Genomic DNA, 18,868 nt, shown 5'->3' on the forward strand with positions numbered 1-18,868 from the left:
TCCTAAGAATTAACATGACCCGCTGGTGCTTTTTCTATCAAGTTTACAACCAGCAAAGTCTAAATCTGTGTATCCTATTAAGTTCAGGCTAGATTCTTTAGAATACCATAAACCTATATTTTTTGTTCCTATTAGGTATTTAAAGATTCTCTTGACTGCAATTAGATGAGATTCCTTAGGATTAGACTGATATCTAGCACACATGCATACACTAAACATGATATCAGGTCTACTTGCAGTGAGATACAATAAAGATCCTATCATACCTCTATACATCTTTTGATCTACAGATTTACCTGATTCATCTTGGTCTAGTTTGCATGATGAGCTCATGGGTGTGCTGATTGACTTATTTCCCTCCATATCAAACTTCTTAAGCATCTCCTTGATGTATTTAGCTTGATTGATGAAGATCCCTTCTTCAGATTGTTTGATTTGAAGCCCGAGGAAATAGTTCAGCTCTCCTATCATGCTCATTTCAAACTCACTCTGCATCAAGTCAGCAAATTCTTCGCAGAGGCGATTGTTAGTAGCACCGAAAATAATATCATCAACATAAATCTGCACTACTAACATTTCTTTGTTTTTCTTCTTTAAAAATAGTGTTGTATCTACATTTCTCCTAGAGAACTCATGATCTAGTAGAAATTTGCTAAGTCTTTCATACCATGCTCTAGGTGCTTGTTTCAAACCATAAAGTGCTTTGTTCAATTTATACACATGATTAGGGTATTGATGATTTTCAAAACCAGGAGGTTGTTCTACATACACCTCCTCATTAATATACCCATTCAAAAATGCACTTTTTACATCCATTTGAAATAATTTGAAATCCTTAGAGCATGCGAATGCTAGTAATAATCTAATTGCCTCAAGTCTAGCTACAGGAGCAAAGGTTTCATCAAAATCTATACCTTCTTCTTGATTATAGCCCTTTGCTACTAGTCTAGCCTTATTCCTAATTACAATTCCATTTTCATCAAGTTTATTTTTATATATCCATTTGGTACCTATAATTGAATATTCAGAGGGTCGTTCAACTAGGTTCCATACCTTGTTTCTAGTAAATTGGTTTAGTTCTTCTTGCATTGCATTTATCCAATTTACATCTTTTTCAGCTTCTTCTATATGTTTGGGTTCAAAATGTGAGACAAAAGCTAGATGATTATTTAAGTTCCTAAGAGATGCTCTAGTCCTAACAGGTTGAGATGGATCATCTAAAATTAATTTCTTAGGATGCCCATGAGCATACCTCCAAGCCTTAGTCAGCCCATGATCCACAATAGCCTCTTGGCTTGATGATGCATTTCCAATTAATTTTTGTTCATCTTCTTGTAATGTCATCTCATCAATCTTTTCTTCAAGAATTTCAGCATCATCATCAAGATCAACTCTCTTGCTAGAAGAGATATCACTAGAATCATCAAAAACAACATGTATAGATTCTTCAATAACAATGGTTCTTTTATTAAAAACTTTATAGGCTTTACTAGTTGTAGAATCCCCAAAAATATACCCTCATCAGATTTAGAGTCAAATTTACCTAGATTATCTTTCCCATTATTATGAACAAAATACCTACATCCAAAGACATGAAAATAGTTTACTTTTGGTTTTCTATTTTTCCAAAGTTCATAAGGTGTTTTCTTTATAATGGGTCTCAATAAAACTCTATTTAATATATGACATGAGGTATTAATGGCTTCTCCCCAAAAGTACTTAGGGAGGTTACTTTCACATAGCATGGTTCTAGCCATTTCCTCTAGGGTTCTATTTTTTTCTTTCTACAACTCTATTTTGTTGTGGTGTTCTAGGTGCAGAAAAATTATGAGTTATTCCCTTTTTATTGCAAAATTCATCAAATAGATAATTTTCAAATTCCGTTCCATGATCACTTCTAATAGCTATGACTGAAGTATCTCTAGCATTTGTTACTTCCTTATGAAATTTCTTAAATACTGAAAATGCTTGATCTTTATGAGCTAAGAACATGACCCAAGTATATCTAGAAAAATCATCTACAATAACTAGACCATATTTATTTCCACCTAGACTTGTGGTTCTAGTTGGTCCGAATAGATCCATGTGTAGTAGTTCTAGAGGTCTAGAGGTAGAGACACAATTTATGGATTTAAATGAGTTCCTTGATTGTTTGCCATATTGACAAGCTTCACATATTTTATTCTTCTCAAACTTTAGTTTTGGCAAACCTATCATGGAATCTCTTTTAACTAGTTTTGATATTGTGTCCATACTTGCATGACCCAACTTACGGTGCCACAACCAACTAGCATCATTATCCTTAGTTTCATTAACAACTAAACATGGGTTATGTTTGACAAGATCCTCAAGGTCTACTACGTACACATTTCCACGTCTTATTCCTTTAAAAACTAAACTGTTGTCATTTGAGTTGGTTATGATGCATAAAGATGGTTTGAACAAAACATCAAAACCTCTATCACACAATTGACTAATGCTAAGTAGATTATGCTTAAAACCATCAACATATCTAACATTATCAATAAAGGTTGAAGGGGTGATTTGTACTTTACCTATACCAATGATGTGACCTTGGTTATTGTCTCCAAATGTCACAGCACCTCCCTTCTTAGGCTCAAGGGTGAAGAATTGGTCTTTGTCACCCGTCATGTGTCTTGAGCAGCCACTATCCAAGTACCAACAATTTTTGTCGATCTTGGCTGCAAGACACTCCTACACAAGCAAATCATACAATTTTAGGTGCCCAAGTTTTCTTGGGTCCTTCATGGTTAGTAATGTTGGTTCCTTTTTGAACCCAAACCCTTTTAATTTTTCTCTTAGTTTTTCTTTTTCTATAATCACACACATTTGCTTTATGTCCTAATGTTCCACAGCAAAAACATGTTATTTTCTTAGTTTTGCTTTCCCCTGCTTTTACAAAGAAATTACTAAGGAGCTTTTGCTTATTTTTAGGTTTATACCCTAAACCAGCTCTATTGAACACAGCTCGTTGACTATTAAGTATCATTTCTAATTTTTCTGAGCTATATGTAAATTTTTCTACAAAAGGCTTGTACTTTTCAAGTTCTAGTGCCAATTTTTGTTTTTCTGTTTTTAGTCCATTTAGGTCTTTTGTGAAACTCTCTTTTATGATTTGTTTATTGTTTTTAAGTTCTAATATTTTTTTGGTTAGTCTTTCGTTATCTTTAATTAAGGCATTAGTCTTTTGAATTAACATTTGGTTGCTTGTCTTAAGTTCTGAATTTTCTTTAATGATAACATCTTTATCCTTAATTAATGTATCATACTTATGGAGGTGAGTTTGGTTAGTTAGTTTCAACTCTTTGTTCTTAAGGTTTATTGTCTTATACTCGTCCATTAATTCATTGAAAGCATCATATAATTCATCAAAGGTAAAGTCTAAATGTGTTTCGGATGTTACCTCATTGTCGTTAGCCATAAAATATAGGTTGGCCTTTTCTTCTTGTTCCTCATCCGATGATGATGATGATGTATCGGAGTCCGATAGGGTGGAGACGAGGACTTTCTTTTTCTTGTACTTGCTCCCCTTCTTCAGCAAAGGACACTCAGCTCTGAAATGCCCCGGCTTCTTACACTCATAACATCCGATCCCCTCATTTTCCCTTTCCTTACCTTTATCCTTGTGATAGGAGCTTGAGGGGCCTCTCCTTTGATGAGAGGACTTCTTTCGGTTGATGAATCTACGGAATTTTCTTACAAGGAGAGCCTCATCATCATCTCCCTCATTGTCTTCCTCTTCACTGCTACTGCTGCAAGACAAATTTTTGTTAGTGGAAACAGATTTTAGCGCTATTACCTTTTTCTTGTGAGAGGACTCTTCTTCATTGTGTTGTTTCATTGTTAGCTCATGCGTCATGAGGGATCCAAGTAGCTCCTCGAGTGGCGGCTTGTTTAAGTCCTTGGCTTCTTGGATTGCCGTCACCTTGGCTTCCCATGACCTTGGTAGACAACGAAGAATCTTTCTGACAAGCTCACTGTTAGTATAATTTTTGCCAAGGCTTTTTAGGCCATTGACAATGTCAGTAAATCTAGTGAACATGCAAGTGATTGTTTCATTAGAATCCATTTTAAATAATTCATACTTATGAACTAATATATTTATTTTGGATTCTTTTACTTGATTTGTGTCCTTGTGGGTCACTTCAAGTCTATCCCAAATCTCTTTTGCAGAAATGCAAGTAGAGACTCTATTAAATTCATTTCTATCTAAAGCACAATAAAGCACATTCATGGCTTTGGCATTTAGTTGTGCCTTCCTTATGTCATTGTCATCCCAATCCTTTTCAAGCTTGGGTACAGTGACACCCTCTACATAAATGGATGGGATGTATGGTCCATTTAGTATGGTGGTCCACATCTCATAGTCTTGGGCTTGGATAAATATTCTCATCCTAGCCTTTCAATATGAGTAGTCGGATCCATTAAAAAATGGAAGTCTATGGGTGGAGTGGCCCTCAATGTGAGAAGATCCAAATGGGGTTGTCATTTTGATCTTTTACTCTTTGGGTAATAGAGTTCCGGCTCTGATACCACTTGTTGCCCAGATAGACAACCCAAGAGGGGGGGTGAATTGGGTCTTAAAATAATTATAGCAATTAAAAGGTTTGTGAATAACTAATTAATGCTTTTTGCAAGTGGATTAATTAGATGCTGTGTGCAGTGTATGAAATGAAAGTAAGAGACAACAAGACAATCACAAACACAAGGAAATTTATAGTGGTTCGGAGCTAACCCTTGCTCCTACGTCCACTCTCCAAGCCTCACTTGGGAATTCACTATAACCCCTCGGATTACAGCCGGTTGTTTTACAAGCTCACAACCTAACTTGTTGTTTTACGAGATCACAACGAACTCGGTCGGTTTTTCCAGGCTCACCGACTAGAACCACCCGATTGTTTTTCCAGGATCACAATCAAACCCTTACACGTTGGTTTCAACCTAGGCTCACCAACAAACCTTTACACCCTTGATTCAATCCCCTAATTGAATCAAGTAAGGAACAAACGGATTGAAAAACAAATAGAAAAATACAGCTTCTAAACAAGCAGATATTCAGCAATATAAATAAGAGAGAAGTTAAGAGCCCTCAAACGAATTTATGAAGATGTAGAGGAGGGCTTCTCGAACTCGGGGTCTCCTCTTGAATGTCTTGAAGACTTGAAGACTGAAGGAAACTTCTTTAATGCTGGGAAGAGTTGGTTGGATGGAGTTAATGGCCCCTCTTCCTTCTTTTCCTTTGAAATCCTTTGGTAGATGAAGATTTCTTGTTCTCTTTGAATGGAATGTCGCTTCTTTCCTTGCTACAGTTCTCTGTGGCTATTTAAGCCATTCCCCACGGAAACTAGCCGTTCTGCACATTCTGCACATCCTGACAATGTTTTCGTTGGGATCGGAGTCGACTCGCGCGATCTGGAGTCGACTCGGCTGCAGCAGGAGTCGACTCATGCTTTTCTGGAGTCGGCTCGGCAACTGTTCCGGATTTGAATTAAAGTGCTCTTCTCGACTGGGAGTCGACTCGACTTAACCCGGAGTCGACTCCCCAAAGTCTGGAGCTGACCTGGCACTTTTGGAGTCGACTCATTTCAAGGAATCCATAGATGTATTCTTCAACTTTGCTCACTTGAGTCGACTCGGAAATTCTGGGAGTCGACTCGGCACTCAGAGTCCGAACTCCCGATCTTCTGTCTTTTGATTCGTGCCGTCCTGGAGTCGACTCGAACTGTTTCGGAGTCGACTCGGCTCTCAGTATCCGAAAAACAGTCTTCTGTCTTTTTGGGGTAGCGCTGTCTTGGAGTCGACTCGAACTGTCTTGGAGTCGACTCGCCTCTCAGAGACGAAAATACTGTCTTCTGTCTTTTTGGGGTCGCGCTGTCTTGGAGTCGACTCGGACCTTGCGGGAGTCGACTCGGCTCTCAATGTCCGAAAGTTGCTCTCTGACTTTTGCCTTGTATCACACTGGGAGTCGACTCTCGCTTCCTTTGGAGTCGACCTGCCAACCATCGGAGTCGACTCGAGTTCCTCAGGAGTCGACTGATAGTCCCTAGACTCTACCACAAGTGCATGGGTCATGACAAGTAGAATAGGGCAAAAAGAGTATCGTTTCCACAAGGAGGCGATTCAAGTACCAATTTATAAATTTCCTATATTATTTAGACAACCCCAAATTGATGTGACTGACTGCAATTTCTTGACCTGAAAAATCAAATGTGAAAGGTTCCTAGGGCTTGGATTTCATCAATTGAATTCCTTCAATGAATTTAAATCTGATTGTTAATATTCTGCTAATTACAATGACCGAATCCCTTTTTTTTATGTGATATCCTCTTTCAAGGTATAACACCTATACTTATATTAATCCTATGTCTACTTTCGTGATCATAGAAATTAATATAAATTCATTATGATCTGTGAAATTCTTGATTGTAGGTCACAAGGGTGTGCATTTATTTCTAAACTACACCACCAATGTTTGATAAATTCACCAACTAATATCGAACTTCAACTTTCGTTACTTCATTCAACATCTTAAGCATGCAATTCATGGCCAGTAAATTGCAAGAATGAAAACCGAAATCATCAAATTGCAATTAACAAAAGATATTCAATACAACCATACTCAATTCATATCAAAAATTCAATGACTACGTCCTAGCCCTAGGGTAAGAAAACTAGCAAATCATAACTAATAAATCAATCCAATTATTTCTCAAACATAAATTCGCATTCAACATTCTTAAAAACAATTCAGCAAATAAAAAATAAAAAAATATATATATATGAGAAAGGAAAAGAACTCTGTATTTGCAAAAATCCTCCGTTCCGTTCTTTCTCCCAGAATTCCAGCTTTTTCTTCCTCTCGGAATTTCTAGCTTTTCCTCCTCTCGGAATTTCAGATTCTCTGCTTCTTCTTTTTTTTTATCTGCTTCTCCTCCTCTTCGTATCTGCTAGCTCTCCTTCTCTTTTTCGGAATTTCCTTTTTTTGAATTTTAAAACAGATTTCCTCCCTATCTGCTAGCTGAAATCCCGAAATTCTAGGCTGATTTTTAGACTCGACTCCCAGCTGGATTTAGAGCACCAAAACGATATACTTTGGAGTTGGACCCTTCACGAAAGTTTTAGATATAGTTCTCAGCTTTCCAACGCATCTGGGTTTGCATTATTCTGACTTATATAACTCCAGATACAAGCTGAAAACCGAAACAGGGTCTGGGCCGCAGTAAAATTCTGGACAGATTCGGACTTCTCCGTTTCGGCTAAGTTTTGGACTTTAAAACGGCAGAACTTGGTTTTGTGATCTTCATAAAAGTTTTAGATCTCCATCTTATCTTTCCAGCAAGCTAAACAACATCTAAAACGGAGGTCTGTAGCTCTAGTTAGAACCCAAAAACCGAACAGTGTTCTGGGTTGACTAGACCAGCCCAATTTCAACCAATTCAATAATTAAACACCTGCAAAATACCAAGAATTTTCAAGAATTAAATAAATATAAAAGACACCTAAATTCTAGACAAATGAGCTAAGAACATACAAAACACTCTAAAACAAAATAATTAAGACTAAGAAAATGTGTGAAATAAATTCCCACGTCAAATACCCCCAAACTTGAATGTTTGCTTGTCCTCAAGCAAAAGAAAAACCATAAAAACAAAGGACAATAACCATAGTCAGGCTCAACTCATCACACCCAAAGGACCTATCATGTAAACATCAAATCTTCAACTTAGTACATAAACAATAGCAAATAAAGGAAAACTAAGCATACTCACATTCTCTAGATCAAATATCCATATATAATTCCAAACTCAATCATATTTATCATGCGACCAACACAATTGAATCATGTAACAACTCAACCTGCAATCACCCCTTTTCACTACTACAAACAAGGTAGCAAACTAGAGAGTTTTTTTTTTTTTTTTTTGAAATTTATTCTTTGTCTTTAAGTTGTCACTTGCCTTTTGACGCGAATACAAGCATTTGTGATGGATGCACCCGGTTACTCAACAAGTCACATACTTAAAGTGCTTTTGCATACTCATATTTCAAGTTGCCGTTTGACGTAAAAGTAAACATTGGTGATGAATACCCCTAGTTACTAAGCAACTCAAAACATTGGAGTAGAAAGAACTTTGTACACATTTATTTATTCGACTGTCTAATCATTATCACTCTATTTACTTAAACCCTGTTTAGGACTAGATCAAAGGGGATAATCACAAGAAAAGCATCACACTCATCTTTTATGCATAATCACACAACTCATACAACTTTGCAAGGAAAGATGTACTTCAATAATCCCAAAGGAAAACAAATATGCTTACTCTTGCTTTATAAGATATTGCCTATCCTAAATCAAAATTCAATGCTTAAACACAATAAAGAACCCAAAAGTGTAATGTTGATCCTAGATAAGTCTCACACAAGTGCAAATGCATGTTCATTTCTCCTAATCTTTCACATAAAAATTTGGTTTGGAAGACATGGATATGATCACCAATTAACTTGCATGAAAGTGAACAAACCAGAATTTCGAAAAAATTTTCTTTCTCAAACAAACATAACCTGTACCAACATTCAGCATAATCAAATATCCACTCCCCCAAATTTTCACATTGTCCTCAATGTGAAAGCAAAGAAAAATGGAAGACTAATACTCCCCTTTTAGCAAGGCTGAACACAATGAATGTCCGACTGAATTGAACACGAACTAGCTTTTTGCTTGATTTTTCTGCACCTACACAACACAACCAAAAAGAAAGGGGTAACAACAATAATTATTCAAAGACTTAAATAAAAACAACAATTAAAACATATAACAAAAGACAAAAGAAAGGATTTTTTTTTTTTTTTTTGTGGTTGGGTTGCCTCCCAAGAAGCGCTTGTTTACAGTCATTAGCTTGACTTCCACACCATCAACCATAGGTAGGATTCTTCAAAGAGTAAATCACTCCTTTAGGAACCACATTACTAGCAAGATAAGGCTTCAAACGCTGCCCATTAACCTTGAATGCACCAGTGACCTCACTACGCACCTCAACAGCACCATATGGATACACTTTCGTTACCGTGAATGGGCCAGACCACCTAGAACGAAGCTTGCCTGGAAATAACTTAAGTCTTGAGTTGAAGAGTAATACTTGCTGCCCAATTTCGAAGTTTCTAATCTGAAGATGTTTGTCATGCCAATGCTTTGTCTTTTCCTTGTAAATCCGAGTATTTTCATAAGCATCCAACCTAAACTCCTCCAACTCACTCAACTGTAACAATCTCTTTTCCCCCGCAGCTTTCAAATCCATGTTCAAATCCTTGATTGCCCAATAGGCCCTGTGTTCCAATTCCACTGGTAAGTGACAAGACTTTCCAAAGACAAGTCTGTAAGGAGACATACCCAAAGGTGTCTTGAAAGCTGTCCTATAGGCCCAAAGTGCATCATCTAACTTATTTGCCCAATCCTTTCTTGAACTGCTCACAGTTTTCTCCAAAATTTGCTTCAATTCCCTATTTGCAAGTTCCACTTGCCCATTTGTTTGGGGATGATAGGCAAGTGCCACCTTATGAGTAACCCCATATTTCTTCAACAAAGCCTCAAATGACCGATTACAAAAATGGGAGCCTTCATCACTAATAATAGCTCTCGGCACACCAAATCTTGAAAAAATATTTTTCTTCACAAATCTCATCACCACTCGAGAGTCATTAGTCTGAGTTGCAGTAGCTTCAACCCATTTAGACACATAATCCACTGCTACCAGAATGTACTGATTATTGAAGGAAGAAGGAAATGGGCCCATGAAATCAATTCCCCATAAATCAAACAGTTCAACCTCCAAGATATTGGTCAAGGGCATCTCATTCTTTTTCGAAATGTTGCCAACCCTCTGACATCTATCACACATGCTCACATATTGTCTAGTATCTTGATACATGGTCGGCCAATAAAAACCAGATTGCCATACCTTTGCAACTGTCTTAGAGGTACTGAAATGTCCACCACACTCCAAGGAATGGCAATAGTCAAGTATATCCTCCATCTCATCTTGGGGCACACATCTTCTAATCATCCCATCTGCACAGTGTTTATAGAGTAGCGGTTCTTCCCAAAAATAATGCTTCACATCCCACAAAAACTTTTTCTTCTGATGATAGCTCAAATCAGGGGGAACAATGCCACTCACCAAATAGTTCACCAAATCAGCATACCAGGGGATGACTGAAACTGCCAACAACTGCTCATCTGGAAAGCTTTCATTAATGGGCACCTCATCTGCTCTTGACTGCCCCTCTAATCTAGACAAGTGATCTGCCACCACATTCTCCATGCCTCTCTTGTCTCGAATCTCAAGATCAAATTCTTGAAGCAACAGCACCCACCGAATCAAGCGCGGTTTGGCATCTTTCTTTTTCAGCAAGTACTTGATTGCTGAATGGTCCGTATATACGATTACCTTGGAACCTACAAGATAAGATCGAAACTTGTCAAAAGCAAACACAACAGCAAGCAATTCTTTTTCAGTAGTTGCATAATTCAACTGTGCATTATTTAAAACTCTACTAGCATAATATATAACATGCAACTTCCTGTCTTTTCTCTGGCCGAGAACAGCACCCAGAGCGAAATCACTAGCATCACACATTAGCTCAAAAGGCAAACTCCAATCTGGGGCTGCCATAATTGGTGCTGACACCAACTCTTGCTTCAACCTGTTAAAAGCATTCAAGCAGTCCTTATCAAAATCAAACACAACATCCTTATTCAACAGATTACAAAGAGGTTTAGAAATTTTAGAGAAATCCTTAATAAAACGCCGGTAAAATCCTGTGTGACCAAGAAAACTTCTAACTCCCTTAACATTTGTAGGTGGTGGCAATTTTTCAATAATTTCTATTTTTGCTCGGTCCACTTCAAGGCCTCTTGCTGAAATTTTGTGGCCTAAAACAATACCTTCCTGCACCATAAAATGACATTTCTCCCAATTCAAGACCAAATTGGTCTCCTCACAGCGCTGCAAAACTCGAGATAAGTTATCTAAACAACTATCAAAAGAAGATCCAAAAACAGAAAAATCATCCATGAAAACCTCCATGATCTTTTCAACAAAATCAGAGAAAATAGCCATCATGCAACGTTGGAATGTAGCAGGTGCATTACACAAACCAAAAGGCATCCTACGGAATGCAAAAGTACCATAAGGACAAGTGAAGGTGGTCTTTTCTTGATCTTCGGGGGATATAGAAATCTGGTTATACCCTGAATAACCATCTAAAAAACAGTAATATGCATACCCAGCAAGTCTCTCAAGCACCTGATCAAGAAAAGGTAAAGGAAAATGATCCTTACGGGTAACACTATTAAGTTTCCTATAATCTATGCAGACTCTCCACCCAGTTACTGTCCTAGTGGGAATTAATTCATTATTTTCATTATGCACCACAGTCATCCCACCCTTTTTAGGTACTACCTGCACTGGACTAATCCATAAACTATCAGATATAGGATAAATAATCCCTGCATCTAACCATTTAAGAACTTCAGCCCTAACTACTTCTTTCATGTTCGGATTTAACCGTCTCTGATTTTCAACAATAGGTTTATGGTTATCCTCCATTAAAATTCTATGCATACACAATGAAGGGCTAATTCCTCTAAGGTCTGATATAGTCCATCCTATGGCTTTTTTTCTCAATCTCAAAATACGTATCAATTTGTCAAGTTGCTCATCAGACAAAGAAACACTCACAATCACAGGCAAAGTATTATTCTCACCTAAAAATGCATACATGAGATGTGAGGGTAATGGCTTCAACTCCAGAACTGGTGCTTGCACATTAGAAGGGGGAGGGGGTGGCTTACCTTTGCCGATATCCTCAAAATAAATACCTCTCTTCTTTGGCTTAGGACATGTAGCCTCTAATGCACACGCCACTTTAGCAATCTCTAGATTATCATCTTTACTTGTCCCTGCACTCACTAAACAAGTCTCAAGAGGTTCTTTAGTATTTTCAGCCTTAAAAAACTCTCTGGTCGACTCATCTACAACATCAACTCGAAAAACATGATCAGTAAAAGAAGGATATTTAGTAGCTTCAAATAAATTAAACTCTACCTCTTCTTCACCAACCTTCAAAGTCAACCTACCATTCTTAACATCTATGATAGCTCCAGCTGTGGCTAGAAAGGGCCGGCCTAAAATGATAGGGATCTCGGTGTCTTCTTCCATCTCCAAAACAATAAAATCAACTGGAATGATAAACTTCTTTACCTTGATCAGCACATTCTCAAGAATACCTAAAGGATATTTGACCGATCGATCAGCTAGCTGCAAAGAGATGGTAGTAGGCTTTAACTCCTTCAATCCAAGCTTCCTAGATACAGATAAAGGCATTAGTGAAACACTAGCACCTAAATCACACAAAGCTCTAGAAAAATCAACATCACCTATAGTACAAGGAATAGAAAAACTCCCTGGATCTCTTAGCTTTGGTGGAAGCTTATTCTGGATAATGGCACTGCATTCCTCCGTCAAGGCAATGGTCTCGAAATCTTCCAATTTCCTCTTCTTAGACATGATCTCCTTTAAAAATTTTGTATATGCAGGAATTTGTGCTAAGGCGTCTGCAAAAGGAATATTAATGTGAAGCTGCCTAAACACTTTCAAAAATTTCTCAAACTGTTGATCAATTTTATTCTGCTTAAGCCTTTGAGGAAAAGGAATGGGAGGAACATAAGGTTCGACTGGTGGTAGTGGGGATGGTGTCTTGGCTAGGTCCTCAACTTCTTCACTGACCTTCTTGTTCACCTCTTCATAGTCTACTTTATCACCAACTATAGTCTCACCACTTACCTGACCAAGTTGCTTACCACTTCTCAAGGTGACTGCCTTGCAATGCTCCTTCGGATTGACCTCTGTCTTACTAGGCAAATTACCCTGTCCACGAGAATTGATGGAATTGGCTAACTGCCCCAATTGAATCTCCACATTTCTATTGGAACTCGCCAACTGGTCAACCTTTGCTTCCAGTCTCTCAAATCTCTCTGAACTGGCATTGGCTAACTTCTCAATAGCTATCTCCCAAGACTGTTTACTTTCTGGTTGGGATGGTTTTGGTTGGAAACCAGGAGGATGGAGAGGTCTAGAACTGCTACCTTGGTTACCTTGATCTTTCCATGAAAAGTTAGGATGATTCCTCCATCCTGGGTTGTATGTGTTGGAATAAGGGTTGTTCTGCTGTTGCTGCCTGTTATAATTAGACACAAATTGAACCTGCATACAATCAGAACTCATGTGAGCTCCTCCACAGCAATCACAACTCAATACAGGACTAGAAACGGAATTCACATTACCTAGCTTACCGAACATTTTTACTAGAGAATCAACCTTGGCATTCAACATGTTTATGCCATCTACATCATACATACCTGGAACTTTCTTAGGCATACATCTTTCATTAGACCACTGATAATTGTTAGAGGCCATTTCTTCTAACAACTCATATGCCTCTTCTGTTGACTTACTCATTAAAGTACCTCCTGCAGCTGCATCTATAGTAATTCTGACTGAATGTGTTAATCCATTATAGAAAGTCTGTACAATCAGCCAATCAGGAAGACCATGATGTGGACACTTCCTCTGCAAATCCTTAAACCTCTCCCAGGCTTCATACAAAGATTCACCATCAAACTGAGCAAAACTGGTAATATCATTTCTAAGTTTGGCAGTCTTACCTGGGGGAAAATACTTACTCAGAAAAGCTTGTGACAAGGCATTCCAGGTGGTGAAAGAGTTAGGCGCTTTGGAATTCAACCAGGCCTTGGCTTTATCCTTTAGAGAAAATGGAAAAAGTCGGAGTCGAATAGCATCATCACTAACTCCATTCATCTTGATTGTATCACAAATCTCCAAGAAATTGGCAAGGTGTGCATGTGGATCCTCAGAAGGTCCTCCACCAAACTGCTCCTGCTGCACCATCTGGATGAGACCAGGCTTAATCTCAAAATTATTAGCATTGACTGTAGGTCTCACAATACTGGGTTGAGCACCATTGACATTCGGCACTGCATAGTCACTCAACAACCTTTTATTCTGGTTATCTTGATTATCTGCCATGGCTACTGCTTGTTTTTGCTTTAGCTCTAATCTTTGTTGTTTCCTTAATGCTCGTAGGGTTCTCTCAATTTCTGGATCAAAAGGCTCAATTAGCTCACAGTTTCGTGGCATACACTAAATATAGAAAACGTAAATTAACAAAAAGAACAAAACAGTCTAAATTAATGCAGAAAATTATTTGTATTGATATTAAAAACAATCCTCCCCGGCAACGGCGCCAAAAACTTGATAGTCCCTAGACTCTACCACAAGTGCATGGGTCATGACAAGTAGAATAGGGCAAAAAGAGTATCGTTTCCACAAGGAGGCGATTCAAGTACCAATTTATAAATTTCCTATATTATTTAGACAACCCCAAATTGATGTGACTGACTGCAATTTCTTGACCTGAAAAATCAAATGTGAAAGGTTCCTAGGGCTTGGATTTCATCAATTGAATTCCTTCAATGAATTTAAATCTGATTGTTAATATTCTGCTAATTACAATGACCGAATCCCTTTTTTTTATGTGATATCCTCTTTCAAGGTATAACACCTATACCTATATTAATCCTATGTCTACTTTCGTGATCATAGAAATTAATATAAATTCATTATGATCTGTGAAATTCTTGATTGTAGGTCACAAGGGTGTGCATTTATTTCTAAACTACACCACCAATGTTTGATAAATTCACCAACTAATATCGAACTTCAACTTTCGTTACTTCATTCAACATCTTAAGCATGCAATTCATGGCCAGTAAATTGCAAGAATGAAAACCGAAATCATCAAATTGCAATTAACAAAAGATATTCAATACAACCATACTCAATTCATATCAAAAATTCAATGACTACGTCCTAGCCCTAGGGTAAGAAAACTAGCAAATCATAACTAATAAATCAATCCAATTATTTCTCAAACATAAATTCGCATTCAACATTCTTAAAAACAATTCAGCAAATAAAAAATAAAAAAATATATATATATGAGAAAGGAAAAGAACTCTGTATTTGCAAAAATCCTCCGTTCCGTTCTTTCTCCCAGAATTCCAGCTTTTTCTTCCTCTCGGAATTTCTAGCTTTTCCTCCTCTCGGAATTTCAGATTCTCTGCTTCTTCTTTTTTTTTATCTGCTTCTCCTCCTCTTCGTATCTGCTAGCTCTCCTTCTCTTTTTCGGAATTTCCTTTTTTTGAATTTTAAAACAGATTTCCTCCCTATCTGCTAGCTGAAATCCCGAAATTCTAGGCTAATTTTTAGACTCGACTCCCAGCTGGATTTAGAGCACCAAAACGATATACTTTGGAGTTGGACCCTTCACGAAAGTTTTAGATATAGTTCTCAGCTTTCCAACGCATCTGGGTTTGCATTATTCTGACTTATATAACTCCAGATACAAGCTGAAAACCGAAACAGGGTCTGGGCCGCAGTAAAATTCTGGACAGATTCGGACTTCTCCGTTTCGGCTAAGTTTTGGACTTTAAAACGGCAGAACTTGGTTTTGTGATCTTCATAAAAGTTTTAGATCTCCATCTTATCTTTCCAGCAAGCTAAACAACATCTAAAACGGAGGTCTGTAGCTCTAGTTAGAACCCAAAAACCGAACAGTATTCTGGGTTGACTAGACCAGCCCAATTTCAACCAATTCAATAATTAAACACCTGCAAAATACCAAGAATTTTCAAGAATTAAATAAATATAAAAGACACCTAAATTCTAGACAAATGAGCTAAGAACATACAAAACACTCTAAAACAAAATAATTAAGACTAAGAAAATGTGTGAAATAAATTCCCACGTCATCGACTCGGCTCTCAGGGTCCAAAATAACTTCTCTGTCTTTCTGTCCGTAACTCCCTGGAGTCGACTCGTACTACCCTGGAGTCGACTCGGCAGTATCGGAGTCGACTCGCGTTCTTCAGGAGTCGACTCGTTGACAGGTTTTGAGTTGGATCTTTCTGTTCGTCTGTCTGTTCTCAGTCGGAGTCGACTCGTAACGTATCCGAGTCGACTCGAGCCTGTGCCAGTGCTTCTGAAACGCTTGGAGTCGACTCGTAATCTCCCGGAGTCGACTCGAGTATCAGACTTTGGTTCAAATTGACTTCTTAACTTATCCAAAATGTCTTGAACCAAATCTAGAAACACTTAACCATAAATTTACAAGAATTTTACTGAAACACTAGATTGAATTCATTAGTAAACATAAAATATACTCAAATGCTTTGAGCTCATCAAAATCAAATAGGGTTATAATCAATCACTCCACACTATGCCATAAAAAAAAAGAATGCTAGATTGCTCATACACCACCCTAGTCCCATCTTGGATTAACATCTAAGCAAGACTTGATTTAGGAGCGGCAAGTTGTGTTTCATTGTGGACAAATAGTTGATTTTTATTTGAGTAAAATGTGTGTAACAACTTCAAAAAATAGCCAACTTAGATACGCGGTACGAAAGTTTACATTTTAAAAAAAAACAAAACAAATAGGTGCTAGCTTACAAAATCCATGTTAGGGTAGAAAAAATTAGAGTCTTAATGATTAGAATTCCCAAATAATCAACCCCCTCTATTGACATTATATATTGTTAAATAACAAACTAATGTGGAGTATATGCCTGGGTTGGTCATTTGATCGACACTGCTTGCAAATGGTTCATGTTACAGCTAGATTTGAGCTCCAATCAAGCTTGAATAATAAATAATTTTTTTCTTAATAAAAGTTATCATCCAATCCACCTAAAAGGCATGACTGTCAGCGGGGTCTTATCCACAGTCAATAAAGTGCCAAACTTCATGACAATTAACTTAGACGCCCTCCGTTATTTAATATATTTTTCTCCTGTTCTTGCTGAAGCCCTGTTACTCTGCTTTCAGCTAGATAAACAATATGGCCCCCGGTATCTGGGAAACCGTGGGAGGCCCAAAACCGGCAGCATCTCATCCCCAGTTTTCTCCCATCTCAATCTTTCAGCCAGCCTCTATATATACACACTCTCCTTCCAGCTTTGTTATCAAGCTCGCCAAAGCAAACAACTTTCCTCCCTTCATATCTTCCTCAAATTCAGAGTACTCAGAGAGAGAGAGAAGAGATGTGTTCTGCAAGCACGGCTTCTTTGATCGTGGCAGCGAGCATGGGTGCGGTGGAAGCCCTCAAGGACCAAGGAGGGCTGTGCCGTTGGAACTATGCCATCAGATCTCTCAACCAGCAAGCCAAGAACAACATCCGTTCCTTCCCTCGGACCAGGAGGGTGTCTTCTTCTTCTTCTTCTTCTTCTGACATTGAGAGGAGGAAAGGATCTGAGGGGGCTGATGAGAAGGCCAAGCGATCGGAGGAGGCGCTGAGAAAAGTCATGTACTTGAGCTGTTGGGGTCCTAATTAGGACTTCAGAAGCAGGGGAGACCCAAAGATAAAACAAGTCTTTGTTTGGGTGTCTCCGCATCTGACTATTTTAGTACTTTGTAAATATGATGAGCCTTGAGATATACTGCGATTTTTGGAAATGGCCTTCGTGTGTTTTTGTTTCCTCCCGAATTGCAGTTCGATATTATTTCACTTGTGTGTTTTTGCGACCTTTGAATTCCGATATGAACCAATTAAATGGCTGAGGCATTTGATTTTGATCGGCCCTTTCTAGGATCAAATTGAGAACACTTTGATACTAACGCCTTACTGGATGCATGTAATGTCTCATTTTATGTAGGAAAACTTGGAGATCCCCAACAATAATTCTCCAAAATATTGGTCTTGCCTCAGGCTTTGCTTGCACTTGATCCACCTACTTGGCATTCCATTCGCCAGAACTGCAACTGACACTGAGGATAATAAGGCAACAATCCACTCAATCCATTTATTTGGGAACCCTATGCCTCAAAGCACTGCCAAAAGGAAATCCCAATTCATCTCGTCAAATGTCTTTCTCAAAATCTAGCTTACACGGTACCCCCTTGTATCTGAACTATCACAGTATGCAACCATTTCTTGAGCACTAAAAAAAGTTCTCTATAATCCATCTCTTTTTTATTAAGGCTGATTGGGATTCATCCACCAACTGGGGAAGAAGTTTGGCTAATCTGGATGCTAGGATTTTAGTGATAATTTTCTACAGACCATCAAGTAAGCTGATGGGGCGAGAGTCACGAGCAGATAGAGAGCCATCTCAACGTAAGCAAAATTGAGGTGGGAGAGATCAAAGGTAGTATTGTGGAAGAAAAGCATGGGAAATCCATCCGAATCTGGAGATAGAAACTCTATTAATAATGTCATTAATATGGATGTCCATATGACGAAGGGAGAGCTCTGCATAAACAAAGCCTCTACTTTAGTATACATACATACATGTATATATGTCTAATGTAATTACACAGTAGGTCAACGATCGAACCAAACTACTATACTACAAGAGAAAGACATCAAGATTGGCTATGCTCTGGCTTTGCACGGCCAACGACTCTGGCGAAGTCACCCAGCTCAAGAGAGCATGCTTTACCGCATCTTGAGCCTCCACAGTGGTGGCACAAAGCAGAAGGAGGGGGTCTGCAAATCTTTTGCCTGGGGCTCGATGGCTCCCCGACCTCACTGTTTCGCTCCCCAACCTCATCATTGTTGTTTGCAGTCGAATCAAGATTGTCGTAGTCGGCCCATGGGAAGAGCCTCACCGTCTAGTTTCGACCCTCATTGAAGCCCTCCATGAAGGATTTAACCGTAATGAGGGCGAGCCGCGCTCGGTAGCTCCCCAACCCCATTAACCTCTCCA

General features: G+C 38.4%; 2 protein-coding genes and 1 non-coding gene across 3 annotated transcripts; 2 read left to right on the forward strand and 1 right to left on the reverse strand.

Moving 5' to 3' along the window:
• Positions 1-7,927: 7,927 nt before the first annotated feature.
• LOC120104748 lies at positions 7,928-14,129 on the reverse strand. The gene has a single exon (XM_039116477.1). It carries the CDS (start codon positions 14,127-14,129, stop codon positions 8,937-8,939), a length of 5,193 nt encoding a protein of 1,730 aa, XP_038972405.1. The 3' UTR covers positions 7,928-8,936.
• On the forward strand, positions 13,630-13,736 carry LOC120104753. Its single transcript, XR_005507127.1, has one exon. It is a non-coding gene; the product is annotated as a small nucleolar RNA R71 (small nucleolar RNA).
• Positions 14,130-17,003: 2,874 nt separating the features above from the next.
• Positions 17,004-17,615, forward strand: LOC103723903. Its single transcript, XM_008814990.4, has one exon. It carries the CDS (start codon positions 17,204-17,206, stop codon positions 17,492-17,494), a length of 291 nt encoding a protein of 96 aa, XP_008813212.2. The 5' UTR covers positions 17,004-17,203; the 3' UTR covers positions 17,495-17,615.
• Positions 17,616-18,868: the final 1,253 nt, after the last annotated feature.

The sequence above is a fragment of the Phoenix dactylifera genome, unplaced genomic scaffold, assembly GCF_009389715.1.
Source record: "Phoenix dactylifera cultivar Barhee BC4 unplaced genomic scaffold, palm_55x_up_171113_PBpolish2nd_filt_p 000092F, whole genome shotgun sequence".
Lineage (NCBI taxonomy): Eukaryota > Viridiplantae > Streptophyta > Magnoliopsida > Arecales > Arecaceae > Phoenix > Phoenix dactylifera.